Source organism: Salvia miltiorrhiza, chromosome 4 (assembly GCF_028751815.1).
Source record: "Salvia miltiorrhiza cultivar Shanhuang (shh) chromosome 4, IMPLAD_Smil_shh, whole genome shotgun sequence".
NCBI classification, from domain to species: Eukaryota; Viridiplantae; Streptophyta; class Magnoliopsida; order Lamiales; family Lamiaceae; genus Salvia; species Salvia miltiorrhiza.
Window position 1 is genome coordinate 38,741,242 of NC_080390.1, and position 13,439 is coordinate 38,754,680.

At 38.2% G+C, this 13,439-nt stretch overlaps 2 protein-coding genes across 2 annotated transcripts; both read left to right on the forward strand.

The window, feature by feature from the left end:
- Positions 1-5,280: 5,280 nt before the first annotated feature.
- On the forward strand, positions 5,281-8,450 carry LOC131021540 (probably inactive leucine-rich repeat receptor-like protein kinase IMK2). Its single transcript, XM_057950774.1, has 2 exons — positions 5,281-7,497; positions 7,585-8,450. The coding sequence occupies exons 1-2, from the start codon at positions 5,733-5,735 to the stop codon at positions 8,172-8,174; spliced, it is 2,355 nt and encodes a 784-aa protein (XP_057806757.1). The 5' UTR covers positions 5,281-5,732; the 3' UTR covers positions 8,175-8,450.
- Positions 8,451-9,256: 806 nt separating this feature from the next.
- LOC131023413 (protein ALP1-like) lies at positions 9,257-10,552 on the forward strand. Its single transcript, XM_057952954.1, has one exon. It carries the CDS (start codon positions 9,257-9,259, stop codon positions 10,550-10,552), a length of 1,296 nt encoding a protein of 431 aa, XP_057808937.1.
- The last annotated feature ends 2,887 nt before the right edge of the window (positions 10,553-13,439 follow it).

Consider the following 13,439-nt stretch of genomic DNA (forward strand, 5'->3'; position numbering starts at 1 on the left):
TGGATTTGGATTTTTGACTTTGATGATTCAATTAATCAAGATTTATTTATCCTTTTTTATGTTCTTATGTCTGTTGATTGCTTAATTGCATGATCATCAATTTTGCATAATCTTAGGTTTTAATTTGATATCGAGAGATGCCTGAACTAAGAACATGAAATATACTTGTCAATATTAGTGAAAGAACTGAGATAAGTGTGAGGACATTAATCCTAATGACTATTAGGAGTTGCATGTTTAAGAGTGATCCGGACGGTAGTCTTGCATGTAATCAACGGTTTGTATGTCACGGAAGTGAGTATAGACTAAAATTGAGATTGTCTTGGGAAAATTTATCTTGGCTTATTGAATGGAATTTGTTGGATTATCTGAATTTGTTGAAACCTTTGCATTGGGATATTTATTCTTCATAGTTTTATCTTTTTCTGCTTGTGTGGTTTTATTTTCTTTTATTTATTTTATTTTTAATTGTTTAAAATCAAATCTTATTTTCTATCATCCATATAGAGGATAATAGTTTAAGATAATACTCATTAGGAATCAATCCCTGTGGAATACGACCTTGCTTGCTACTATATACAATTGCACCCGTGCACTAGCAGTGTTAAAAAATAAGTGAACATGAAAAAAAGTGATGATGCAACTGATTCAGATTAGATGTTCATAGCTGAACCGTAATATGTTGAAATATAAGTCATAGATCTCTCAAATTGAAGGAAGACTTAGAGAACCAAGGTTGTAGAGGCCAAAGTACGAAGTTGCAGAACTCGGAGGCGACAACTCAAACACAGTCCAGCGGGAAGATTTCAATTACCAACGAGCCGAAAATTGGAGAAGGCTTTCTCCAACGACTTTATTCAAGACCCTACCTATATATATTACGGAAGATCATAATGCACCAAAGTTGCTGCACATTTGATTTCGTAAGCTATCAAGCTATCTCTCAAGATAACAACAATATTCTGAAGAGGAATTCGTTCTAAAGTGTAATATTCTAAGTCCATACTTTTGAATCAATACTTAGTTTCTATGTAGGCATTTTCTTTGTAATGTGCTAAGCTTAGATCTTGAACACATTGAAATACCCTTTTGTTCTTTATTGTAACAATGTGTTCAATTAGTTGGAAACCGCCTTTGAAACCTCACACCCCTTGTAAAAGTTAGGTGTTAGAGTTAGAAAGAATTCAACAAATAAGCTTCAAGTGAGTAGTTTGAAAACTGAAAGAGAAGTCGGACGCAATCGAGTAAATTGCTTTAATGGTCACGTCAGTATAACCCGATCAGCTTAGCCGAACTAGCTGGTCAATTAGTTGCAACTATAAAATAAGGAATCCTAACGTGAAGTGGAAGTTCATTAGGATCGTGGACGTAGGAACTGTTGGCTATGAACCACGTTGAATATTTATATGCTTTATTTTCTGTTTTACTTATCATTGTATATAACTGTCATTATCAAGCACACAATCATTCTGCATTTTGTTTACCAAGCTCACTCAATTAGTTTTATAAATATTGATTAATTAAATTAAATGTTGACTAACCTGATTAGAAAGCTAAATAAATTTTCATAAAACGTGTATCTAAACCATCACATTCCGCACATATCAAGTCATCAATCAAACTGATTACCTTATGAGCTGTCAATGAGATCGATAACTGTCCACTTGGTTAGAACATGCTTGTCTAGAACTTGGTTAGTCTACTTAACTAGCTGACCATAATTAATTTCAACTAGTCCATTATCAGTTAAACTTGTTATGTTGACACAATTCTAAAAAGTAACAAAAAAGTTGCAACTGGTGTATCCCCCTACACCAGTACACACTTGCTTGGGACCAACAATTGGTAAAGAGCAGGAGGTTCAATAGGCCTTTGCATGGTAATATCAGGTCTGCTTGAACTAATCCTTGAAAAATCTCTTTCAAAGTGTTTTCATTCAACACAGTGCATAAACTATCATCATGAACTCACATATATCAAGCAGAAGTTTAGCTCCCCCTCAGACAAAAAGTGCTCTAGATCAACCAACCACGAGCACACCATTTAAAGAAAAATCTCCAACTATATCAGGTAAAGTGCTGATCTAGAAGCTGAAAATTCAAAGGGAATGTTGTCAGCCAAAGAATTCACTAAGACACCCACTGAGATATTGCTAAAGCTATGCGATCTCATGCATGGTCAAGTGATTCGAGAAGATAGATTCAAAATTCAACAAATACAAAAGATTCCATCAAGATAATCGCAGCTCTCATTGAAGCTTTAAAAATAGGAAAGGCTATGAAGAATCTGAAGACAAACCCATCACATCTAAGAAAATGTTATAAGTGTGGGAAGTCGATACTCTTCAAAGTGGATCGAGTGCCCAAGTATGAGCCACAATGAAGGAAAACTCTTCAAGTTAGGTGAGATAGACAAATAGCCGAAACAATAGCTATGATCATAGAAGAGAAATACAACTCCAACTGCAAGCCATTCAAGAAATCATCAAACTCAGATGTCTTATTGCCAACACAACCAATAATGACATAAGCAACAATCAAGTCATTCAAGATGAATTTTTTGTGGACGAAAAGAGTATAACTTATAAAATATTAAAATTAATATAAATATATATAAAAAAAAAATTCCCTCCGTCCCACTCTAAGAGGCTCGTTTTCCTCTTTGGGATGTCCCACTAGAATAAGCTCGTTTTTTATTTTAAATAAAAAAAATGTATTTAATTAGTGTGGACCACCACCATTTTTCTTTTAAAAAATAAATTTTTTAATCTTGGTGTCCAAAAGAAATAAGCCTATTAAAATGGGACGGAGGGAGTAAGACTTACATGAACTATTATACCCCCTTCCGTCCCACTGTATCTGAGACTCTTTCTATTTTGGGCGTCCCACTGTAAGTGAGACTCTTTCATTTTTGGGTAAAAGTTTTTCTCTTCAAACACCTTTTTACCTTTTCACCTACACACAAAATACACTTTTCTTAATTCCCGTGCCCAAGAAAAAAGGTCTCACTTACAGTGGGACAGATGGAATAACAATATTTCTCATTCACGTCTATACATATACACACCTTATAGAAATCACAGCCGGGAACATCGTCATGTGGCATCCTTATCCTACCGACTAGTCCTTCCAAAATATACACATGCTTTTGGTAATTTTAAGCACACGCCCACTTGCCTTTCAGAATTTACTTTATGCTTTCAAATGATCTCACATTGATTTTGTATGTCCCAAAGTCCAGTCAATTTTTTTGGGATATATATATATATCTCTCTAAAAAAGAAGATAAAACTAACTAATCCCATAGTTTTCTTTATATTTTGTCGAAATTAAACTAAATTTCCTTTAGTTCAACTGTTTTCCGGGATTGGAGAATAGCTTTACAAAAAATTTCACATTGAAAAATGTGTCCGATGCGTAGTTAAAGCATATATGTTACTCCATTAATTTGAGTTCAAAATTCATAATTTTAATTATCTATGAAATGAAAAAATAATTTTAAAGATGGTGTGACGGTAGATTCGAACCTGAGATATTTAATTTGAGGCATTAAAAATACTACCACTAAATCAACACATGCACGTATAATTAACTTCTTACAATCAAGTTGAGCGAGTAGCAAAAGCAATGAAGCACTTCACAGTGTGGCTGGGTGGAAAGATTTTGAAGATCTGAAGGGCTTTAAATGAATGGACTTGAAGAGATTCAGTTAAAGATTTATTTATTTAAGATCCTTTTTTTTTTTGGAAATTATAGTAATTAGTGTTTCGCTCATATGGTGTATTGGTTCGAGAGAGGAAGAAAGAATAGTGAAGAGAGGTTAAATAAGATGTGTAGAAAGAGGGAGAAGTATAGATGCTGGCTGCAACAGAAAGAATATATAAATCGGAAATATCGAGATAGGAAGAAAGAACATAATTTAGAGAGAGAGAGAGAGAGAGAAGTGAGACATGAGCTTACTATCTCAGCTTCATGAATCATATGATCTATGAGTTTCAAGGAATATATCCTACTTTTCTCATCAAAAACGATTTATAACTAGTAAAATATGTTCATAACTTGCACCTCAATTATAGTCAATCAAAGTTATATATATATGTGGAAGGGATTAGATAGAGAATAGAGGCTTTGGGCCTTTCTTTCGCGCCTCAGTTTTATACGCCTTTAATAGACTATGTATTAGTCCTCATCACATCTCATCATTTATCAACTATTGCATGATATCTCCATTCTGTTTTTCCTTCACATTTTCTCCACATATCAGAGTTGCTTTGGCACTTCTACCGATTTCATTATTTACATACAAACCATAGTATTAGAATAATGTTCAAATTTTAATATTTCCATGAACTAAGATAATACTCTTTCCCTCCCATACTAAGTGTCCCTTTTTTTTCGGCACAAAAATTTAGTTTTGTATGATTAAAGAGTAAAAAGATACTGTAGTGGAGACCAATTTTATATTGTAAGATGAATAGAATTTAGCTATGTGGAGATAATTAAAAGGTAAAAAGATAAAAAGTATGAAAAAAGACACTTGTTATGGGATGGAGGGGTATTAAATAAAGATTCTCGATGATATATTATCATAATTTTCAAAATTTTAATAAATTATAAAATCTTCAAAATTCTAAAAGAAGTGGCCTGGTGGTCCAGCCTCGCCGAGGCCCTCTCCTAAACATGGGCCGCCTTCTAAACGGGTCTATAGTTATTATGGGCTAATTTTAAGTTCAGGTTACCACATTTGTAGCTATCAAAATAAACAACTAATATGTTGACATAATACAAAGCACAATAATTAAAAATTAATCTTGATATCCAAATAATTTATGCGATATTAGTACAATTTTTTTATTTTACGCGATTGATTAAAAATGTACCGAAGTACTTTGAATACTTACTTTTTATAATAATATACGAGCTTATAAACTTTACCTTATATTTTACAATAAGTTATTTCTGAAGCTCATTATGAAAGTAATGAAAGTTCTAAATTGTGATATTATATGACTAAAACTTAGTTACACAAACCAGATAAAGTTCTGGAGTTCATTATGAAAGTTCTAAATTGTGATGTTATGGAATCAATTAGATGACAAAACGTCCTCTAAAAAAATAGATGGCTAAATGTTAATTACACAAACCAAATAAAGGCACAAAAATGTTAGCTTAATAGAATTCTTCAATGAACATAAAATATACTCTAAACCAAATTGGAAAATCAGACAAAAACAAAATAAAAGCATGGTACAAAAATAACGATGGAAACTCTGCTGCAAATAAAATGTGAAGAAATTTATTGAGGAAAATAATAAAGTTTGGAGGTGGAATAAGTCAAAGTTATTTAACGGTCGTCCGATCAATCACCAAACACAGAATATAGCTGTTATTGCCAATGAAGGACAGGTTTTTCAACCCCCAAAAACTAAAAAAAATAACCAACCTTAAAAAACATACAACTTCTGCAAACCAAGTAACTAGCCGTTGTGCTTTCAGACTAAGGAAAAAAGAAAAAGAAAAAAACATAACTAGCCGTTGCGATCAAACTGGAGGTCACAGTTAATATTCTCACACTAAACCATAGATTCCTCTCTCTCCATAGCTCTCCCATAAATCGTCTGTACTGAGCTGCAGTCAAAGCAGAAAAAAGCTGAGCCCCAGTGGCTAAAAAGATTTCTCACACTAAGCTCCCTCTACTGCTCAATCTCTCTCTCTCTCATCCGCCATTCATAGATGATGGACGATCCAGTTCAATTGCGGCTCCATCATTTCAAAAATCTCTCGGCGGGAAATGCTGCATGGAGCTTGGGCTCAAACAAGAAGAGAGAGAAATGGAAGCCGGAGTTGGCCTTCCTCAGCCTCCTCCTCGCCCTCTTGTTTTCCGATTTCCGGCTCGTTTCCGGCGTCAAATGGGACGGCGTGATGGTGAGCCGAGCTGATTTCCAAGCCCTGCAGGCCATAAAAAAGGAATTGATCGACTTCAAAGGGGTGCTGCGCAGCTGGAATGACAGCGGCGCAGGCTCCTGCGCCGGCTGGATCGGAATCAAATGCGCCGACGGCGAAGTCATCGCTATACAGCTGCCTTTCAAGGGATTGGGCGGTCGGATTTCCGACAGAATCGGCCAGCTCCAGTCTCTCCGGCGGCTGAGCCTCCACGACAATGTGCTCGTCGGCCCGATTCCGGCGGCTCTTGGATTCCTCCCTAATCTCAGAGGCCTCTATCTCTTCAACAATCGCCTCTCCGGCTCTGTGCCTCAATCGATTTCCAACTGCCCGCTGCTTCAAACGCTTGATCTCAGCAATAATCAGCTCACCGGAGTCATCCCTCCCAATCTTGCTAACTCCACCAGGTTTTATAGATTGAATTTGAGCTTTAATGGCATTTCGGGGTCCATCCCAGTAAGCCTTTCTCGCTCCTCCTCTCTCAACTTTCTCGCTCTTCAGCACAATAATCTCTCTGGCTCTCTTCCTGATTCTTGGGGTTCATTTCAGCTTAAGTCTCTGAGTCTTGATCACAATTCTCTTTCTGGAAAAATTCATGCTTCTTTAAGCAGATTGGTTTCTCTTGAGGAGTTGGATCTGAGTCATAACAAATTTGATGGGAATATTCCTGATGAATTAGGCAGTTTGTCATCTTTAGCGAAGATGAATCTTGAAAGAAACAATCTTGATGGCCCAATCCCAGAATCCATTGGAAAGCTACGGAATCTCACGTTTCTTGATTTGTCCGAAAATAATCTCACCGGAGAAATCCCATCTTCTCTCTCCAATCTCTCAAACCTCACTTCATTCGATGTCTCCTACAACAATCTGTCCGGCGCCGTTCCATCTCTTCTATCAAAGAAATTCAACTCCACCTCCTTCGCCGGAAACATCCAGCTGTGCGGCTACACCACCTCGACGGCGTGCCCGTCGCCTGAACCCTCATCGCCGCCGCAACCGCAACCGCAGCCGAAGCGGCACCGGCGGGAACTCAGCACCAAGGATATAATACTGATTGCAGCCGGAGCCCTTCTGCTGGTTTTACTAATCCTCTGCTGCGCGTTGCTCTGCTGCTTGATCGGAAAGAAGGCATCGTCAAAATCCAGCAAAGCCGGAGCTCCGCCTTCAACCAGCAGAGCTGCCGCCAAGGCGGGCCCCGTCACGGCTGCAGAAGTCGAAACTGGCGGCGACGCCGGAGGGAAATTAGTCCATTTTGATGGCCCTTTTGTTTTTACAGCTGACGATTTGTTGTGTGCTACTGCAGAGATTATGGGAAAGAGCAGTTATGGAACGGCCTACAAAGCCACGCTCGAAGACAACAATCAAGTTGCGGTGAAGAGATTGAGAGAGAAAATCACCAAACCTCAAAAGGAATTCGAGTTGGAAGTTTCCAATCTTGGAAAGATTAGGCATCCAAATATCTTGGCGTTGAGAGCTTACTATCTCGGCCCCAAAGGCGAGAAGCTTCTTGTCTATGATTACATGCCTAATGGAAGCCTCGCATCCTTCTTACATGGTTCGATTTCATTTCTGTGTCACATTTTTATGTTTATAGCAATGTTAATTGTTGGTTTAATAGTATAATGTTATGATATCTGTGCAGCAAGAGGTCCGGAAACGAGCATCCCATGGCCCACAAGAATGAATATAGCTATTGGAATAACAAGAGGGCTATGCTATCTTCATGGTGAGGTGAGCCACGTCCACGGAAATCTGACGGCAAGCAACGTTCTACTCGACGAAAACAAGGAGCCCAAGATCGCCGACGTGGGGCTATCGCGGCTGATGACGGGCGCCGCCACCACCAACGTGGTGGCGACGGCCGGATCGATGGGATACCGGGCGCCGGAGCTCTCTAAACTGAAGAACGCGAGCAGTAAAACGGACGTGTTCAGCCTGGGAGTGATCGTGCTGGAGCTCCTGACCGGAAAATCTCCGAGCGAGGCGAAGGACGGGCTGGATCTGCCGCAGTGGGTGGCGTCCATTGTGAAGGAGGAGTGGACCAATGAGGTGTTTGATGTGGAGCTGATGAAGGACGCTTCCAACGTTGGCGATGAGCTGCTCAACACCTTGAAATTGGCCCTTCATTGCGTCGATCCATCGCCGGCCGCGCGCCCCGAGGCGCAGCAGGTGCTGCACAAGCTTGAGGAGATTAAGGCGGAGGCCGGCGACGCTGCCAAGACCGATGAGTGAAAAAAGCAGCTTCAGATTTGCTTGTGTTTTTGGGTATTTAAGTACTCCATTCATTATTCATTTATTCGTTTGGAATCAGTGGTTTTTTGGTTTATCTGATTTAAAGTGTGTATATAATATTTCTTGATTTTTTGGGTGGAATTACATTAAACTCTATTTTTGGGCTATATTCTTCATGTTCATGTAATAAGAGTACAACTAGTGTACCATTTTTTTTCTTGCTGTTGTTGTAATTATTACTTCTATATTAATGGATTTGCTTCTTTCTTTCGTGCATTAAAGGTTAACGGATTTATAAACGTAACTTAATCAAATAACTATTAATGGCTTTGACTTATTTAATGCTTTTTTTCCCAAACATATGTATATATTACACGTAAATTAATCAAATAACTATTATCAATTATAAACTAGACTAAATAATCAAACAAAATACAATTTAAATAATTAGTGTTTAAAAAAAATCTTTAATGTCTCAACTTTACTGCCAGGACTAGGCGGCCTTCTTCACAACTAATATTGTAAGTTGTTATGTGCGTGTGTTGGCCAAACGGTAAGACCAACTTTATCGGTATCAAAATAGGAGACCAGGTCTCTTGCCATGTGTGTAAGTGAATTAAAAATAAAATATAAAATAAAAAATGAAATGTTTGGATGGAGGGAGATTCAATCAGCTTAAATAAGAGACCACCTTCGTCTCTAAGAGCATCCGCAGCGGCCGGTGCTAAGGGGGGATCGACCCGGGGCGAGAGAGGAGGCCGCGCGCTGGAGAATCGGCCAAGTGCGAGGCCGAGGCGAAGCCTAGCGCCGGGTTGAAGAGGAGGCGTGTGTGGCGCGTCCTGCGGACGCGCCGTTTTTTTTTAAAAAAAAATTCTAAATTCGTTAATTTTTTCAAAAAATGACCGTTTAAATTTTTGTTTTTTTTTTTTTTTAAATGGACCGTTGCCTCCAACGGCCGAATTTCAATTTTTTCCTTTTTTTTTTATTTCCCTTTTATCTATATATATCACCACTCTTTTTCATTCATTTCACATCTCCACATCAAAAAAATCATCTCCACATCAAAACAATTTCTAAAAAAAATGTCTTCCTCCTCATCAAGCCACGAGGACGAGCGACGTGCTGAAGAATTTTCCAATCTTGTACAACAATTTAACCAAATTGTTCAGGATATTGGTGATCCAGAAGAGCAACCTCGTCGTCGCCGACGAGGAGCGCGGAAGAAGGCTTTCATTCGTCGGGACCGTGAAGCCGGCGCTGTACGTTTGCACGCGGATTACTTTGATGAAAATCCGGTCTACCCCGACAACATCTTTCGCCGCCGTTTTCGGATGCGTCGTGCGTTGTTTTTGCGCATCGTTAATGCCGTCGCCTCCGATCCATACTTCCAACAACGCACGGATGCAACTGGAAGGCCCGGCTTCACGCCATTGCAAAAATGCACTGTCGATGTTCGTATGCTAGCTAACGGTGGGGCAGCGGACCAATACGATGAGTATCTCCGGATTGCAGAGTCCACATCGTTGGAGTGCTTGCGGAGATTCAGTCATGTCATTATTCAACTCTTCGGCGCGGAGTATTTGAGGAGGCCGACTTCCGCTGACTGCCAACGGCTTATAGCAATGCACGAAGCGAAGCACGGCTTCCCGGGAATGCTAGGGAGCCTTGATTGCATGCATTGGGCGTGGAAGAATTGTCCAACGGCATGGCAAGGCGCATACACTCGCGGCGATCAGGGGGAACCGACCATCATCCTCGAAGCCGTCGCCTCGCAAGATCTATGGATTTGGCATGCTTTCTTTGGGACTCCTGGTTCGAACAACGACATCAACGTGCTCAACAACTCGACGTTGTTCAACGATCGACTGCAAGGAATGGGGGTGCTGGTCACATATGAAGTCAACAACTCCTACTACACAAGTGGGTACTACTTGACTGACGGCATCTATCCCAATTGGCCTGTATTCGTGAAGAGTCCTACACATCCGACGGATCCGAAGGGAAAGAGGTTCAAATTGATGCAGGAAGCGGCTCGCAAGGATATTGAACGAGCCTTCGGCGTCCTTCAAGCTCGTTGGGCAATCGTCAAAGGCCCAGCGCGTCTTTGGAGCAAGGAGGCGATGAGCGACATCATGTTCACGTGCATCATTTTGCACAACATGATCATCGAAGACGAAGGCGAGCAAGCAACGCAGTGGGAAGAAGACGCCGACGAAGCTTCGAGTAGCGCCGCATCTCAACCTCATGTCGGTGCTCCGCCGGATTTTCGTGCATTTATTGCACGACAATCATCCATGCGAGACGCGGAGATGCATGCTCGCCTCACTTTGGACTTGAAGGAGCACATTTGGTCTCGTTTTGGTCCGATTGAGTCCTAGAAAATTAGTGTAATTTTTATTTTTTTTATTGTATTTAAATTATGTCTTTAAATTATTGTAATGTTTAATTTTAATTTTAATGAAATTTGAATTTTAAAAATAAAAGTGTAGAAATATGAATTTTGTGGAAATGGGGATCTAAGCACCCACCTAAGACACAATGCATTGGAGAGGAGTGTGTCTTAGGTGGGGCCCACTCCTAAGACACCCCTCTAAGACACCACCATTGTGGATGCTCTAAGAGACCACCTTGGTCTCTCACTTTCCTCTACTTTATCACCAATAGATTAGTGACCCTTGTCTACATGGTATTGGTTTCAAAGATTTTATTTAGAAAAATAGATAAAACTATTATATCTTTTATATAAAATATTTAAAAAATAAAATAAAAATATCAAAATTTATATTTTTTCATTCTCTATAAATAGAGACCACTCTTGTCATATTTCAACACACCTTCAAAATCTTCTATTTCCCCTCTCTACATATAACATCTATATTTTTTTTATATTTTTTTTCAATCTTCTATTTCCCCTCTTTTCATTCTCTATAGTATTTTTTTTATATTTTTTTTCAATTGATCGAGGCAATAATTCTTTCTTCAACTCTCATAATTAAATGCTTAGTAGTATTATTTTTTTTATATTTCGAGTTTGGATTGTTGTAATTTATATTTTTAGTTTATCGTAATTTAAAGTTTTATTAGTTTGTTATTTTTTTTAATTTTAATTTTTTTGGTAATATTTTAATTTATATTTAATATTATTAAAATTATTATAATTAAAAATAATAACAAAATAATTATATATAATGTTATGGTTGGGAGGTTGGGTGGTCATTGATAAATCAATAAAAATAGATGTGGTTGGTTTGGATGAATATTAGTGATGTGGAAGAGAGAGAAATTAATTAAATATTGAAGATGGTTGGATGGTTGGGTGGTTGCTGATAAACTTAGTCTAAGAGGTTAATGCTCAAGGCCAAAGATCTTGGGTTCAAGTCCTCTGTGGTACGGTCTTTAAATTTCTTTATTTAATATTGTTAATTTATATACAAAAAAAAATGTTGTAAGTTGTTGGACTAGAACAAGTAATTATTAATCGAGGGTGATACCAGGCCTCGTTTGATATTTAGATTGAGATAAAGTGTGATAGTTAAAACCTTGATGAAAAAATATTAATTTGGTGAGATTATTATTCTTTACATGTGTTTGATAGATAATATATAATTTTAAGATATCTAATATTTTTATTTCGTAGACAAAATATAACTCTAGATTAAATTAATAAATTACCAATTTAATCTTAAATAAATAAATTCAGGAAAAAAAAAAAGAGTTAAAACTGAACACGTGTTCCAAACCCACACTCACTCCTTTGTCTCCAGACACACGTTCCCCCCCTCCCCGGGCAAATTATACCTCCCCCTCATCCTTCTTTCAGTTCTTTGTCTGTAAAAGAAACAACAGCGAGCAGCGCTCTCTCCTTCCAGCGCCGCCATGACCCACCCCCAAATTCATGTCTCTCGTCGCCCCACACCTCCAACCCAAAACAAAATTGTGCTTCCCCATCTGGCATGGAATTCCACTAGTTTGTTCCTTTTCCCATGTCGTCGTCGGCATCGAGCAGCTCTCATCTCTTCTAGGTAAGCTTGCACTGGCCCCTTATCCCAAAAATAGTGGCCTGAACAAAAACTACTCACCCTCCCCTCATCTCACCCAAAAAGAAGACTGCTCTAGCCGCACAGTTGCACCGTCACCGCCACAATTGCTACACCGCCATGCCCAATCCCACTGTTATGATTGCTTCACACCAACAATTCCCTTAACCACCACCATTGCTATCAGTATTGTCCAACGAAATAAGCTATCTGATGAGTGGGTAAAATTGTCGGTCCAAAAGTAATGGAGGATTACTGTTCAAAAAATATAAGCTATCCGACCCTCTATATTTTTTTTGCGGGCTAAACAAAAACACGGGCTTCATAGATTAGTTAAATAGCTTTGCTATCTTGCTAAGGCCTACCAAACAAGGCCTACTAGCTTATTTAATATTTCCTTCATCAATCAATTCTTGACTCATTCTATTTTTAGTGAATTTTCCACTCAAAATAAGGTGCGATCCTCATTCCACTCACAACATACTCAATTTATTAAAACTCATGTCATTATCAAATGAGTTAAGAAATGATGGATGGAGGGAGTACATTATATATATATATATATATATATAATATATATATATATATATATAATATATATTATATATTATATATACAGTGAAAACACTTCTTAAAATATAAATATAAACATTTTTTAATGTACGAATTTTATCCAACAGGGTTACGAATTCATCCAACATGGTTACGAATTGTAAAAAATAAATTTTTGCTACATTTGAGATTCGAACATAGGACCACGAATTCATCCAACATAGTTACTAATCAACCGTAGATCTTGATGATCTAAGGGCTGAAAATTGTTTATATTTTACTATATTTTATATTTTAAGAACTGTTTTTATTTTAGCCCTCCCCTATATATATATATATATATATATATATATATATATATATATATATATGAGGATCTATGAGGGATTATTAAGTTTTTAATAGATTATTTTCACAATCCGTTTAGGATCTATGAGGGATTATTAGAGCACCCACATCGGTCAACTCATACGAGGGCTTGAGTTGATTTGAGGATGAGTCGACCGATGTAGGGCGCAGGCGACTGGAGTTCAGCTCATCTCGATGAGCTCGACTCATCCGGTGGAAATGTAGGGCATGTGCGTTGCACATGCCAGAATTAAAAAAGAAGAAATGAATTTAAAGGTGTTTAATGGCCGAAAACGGCTAGTTTCCAAAAAACTTTATACAGCCTTTT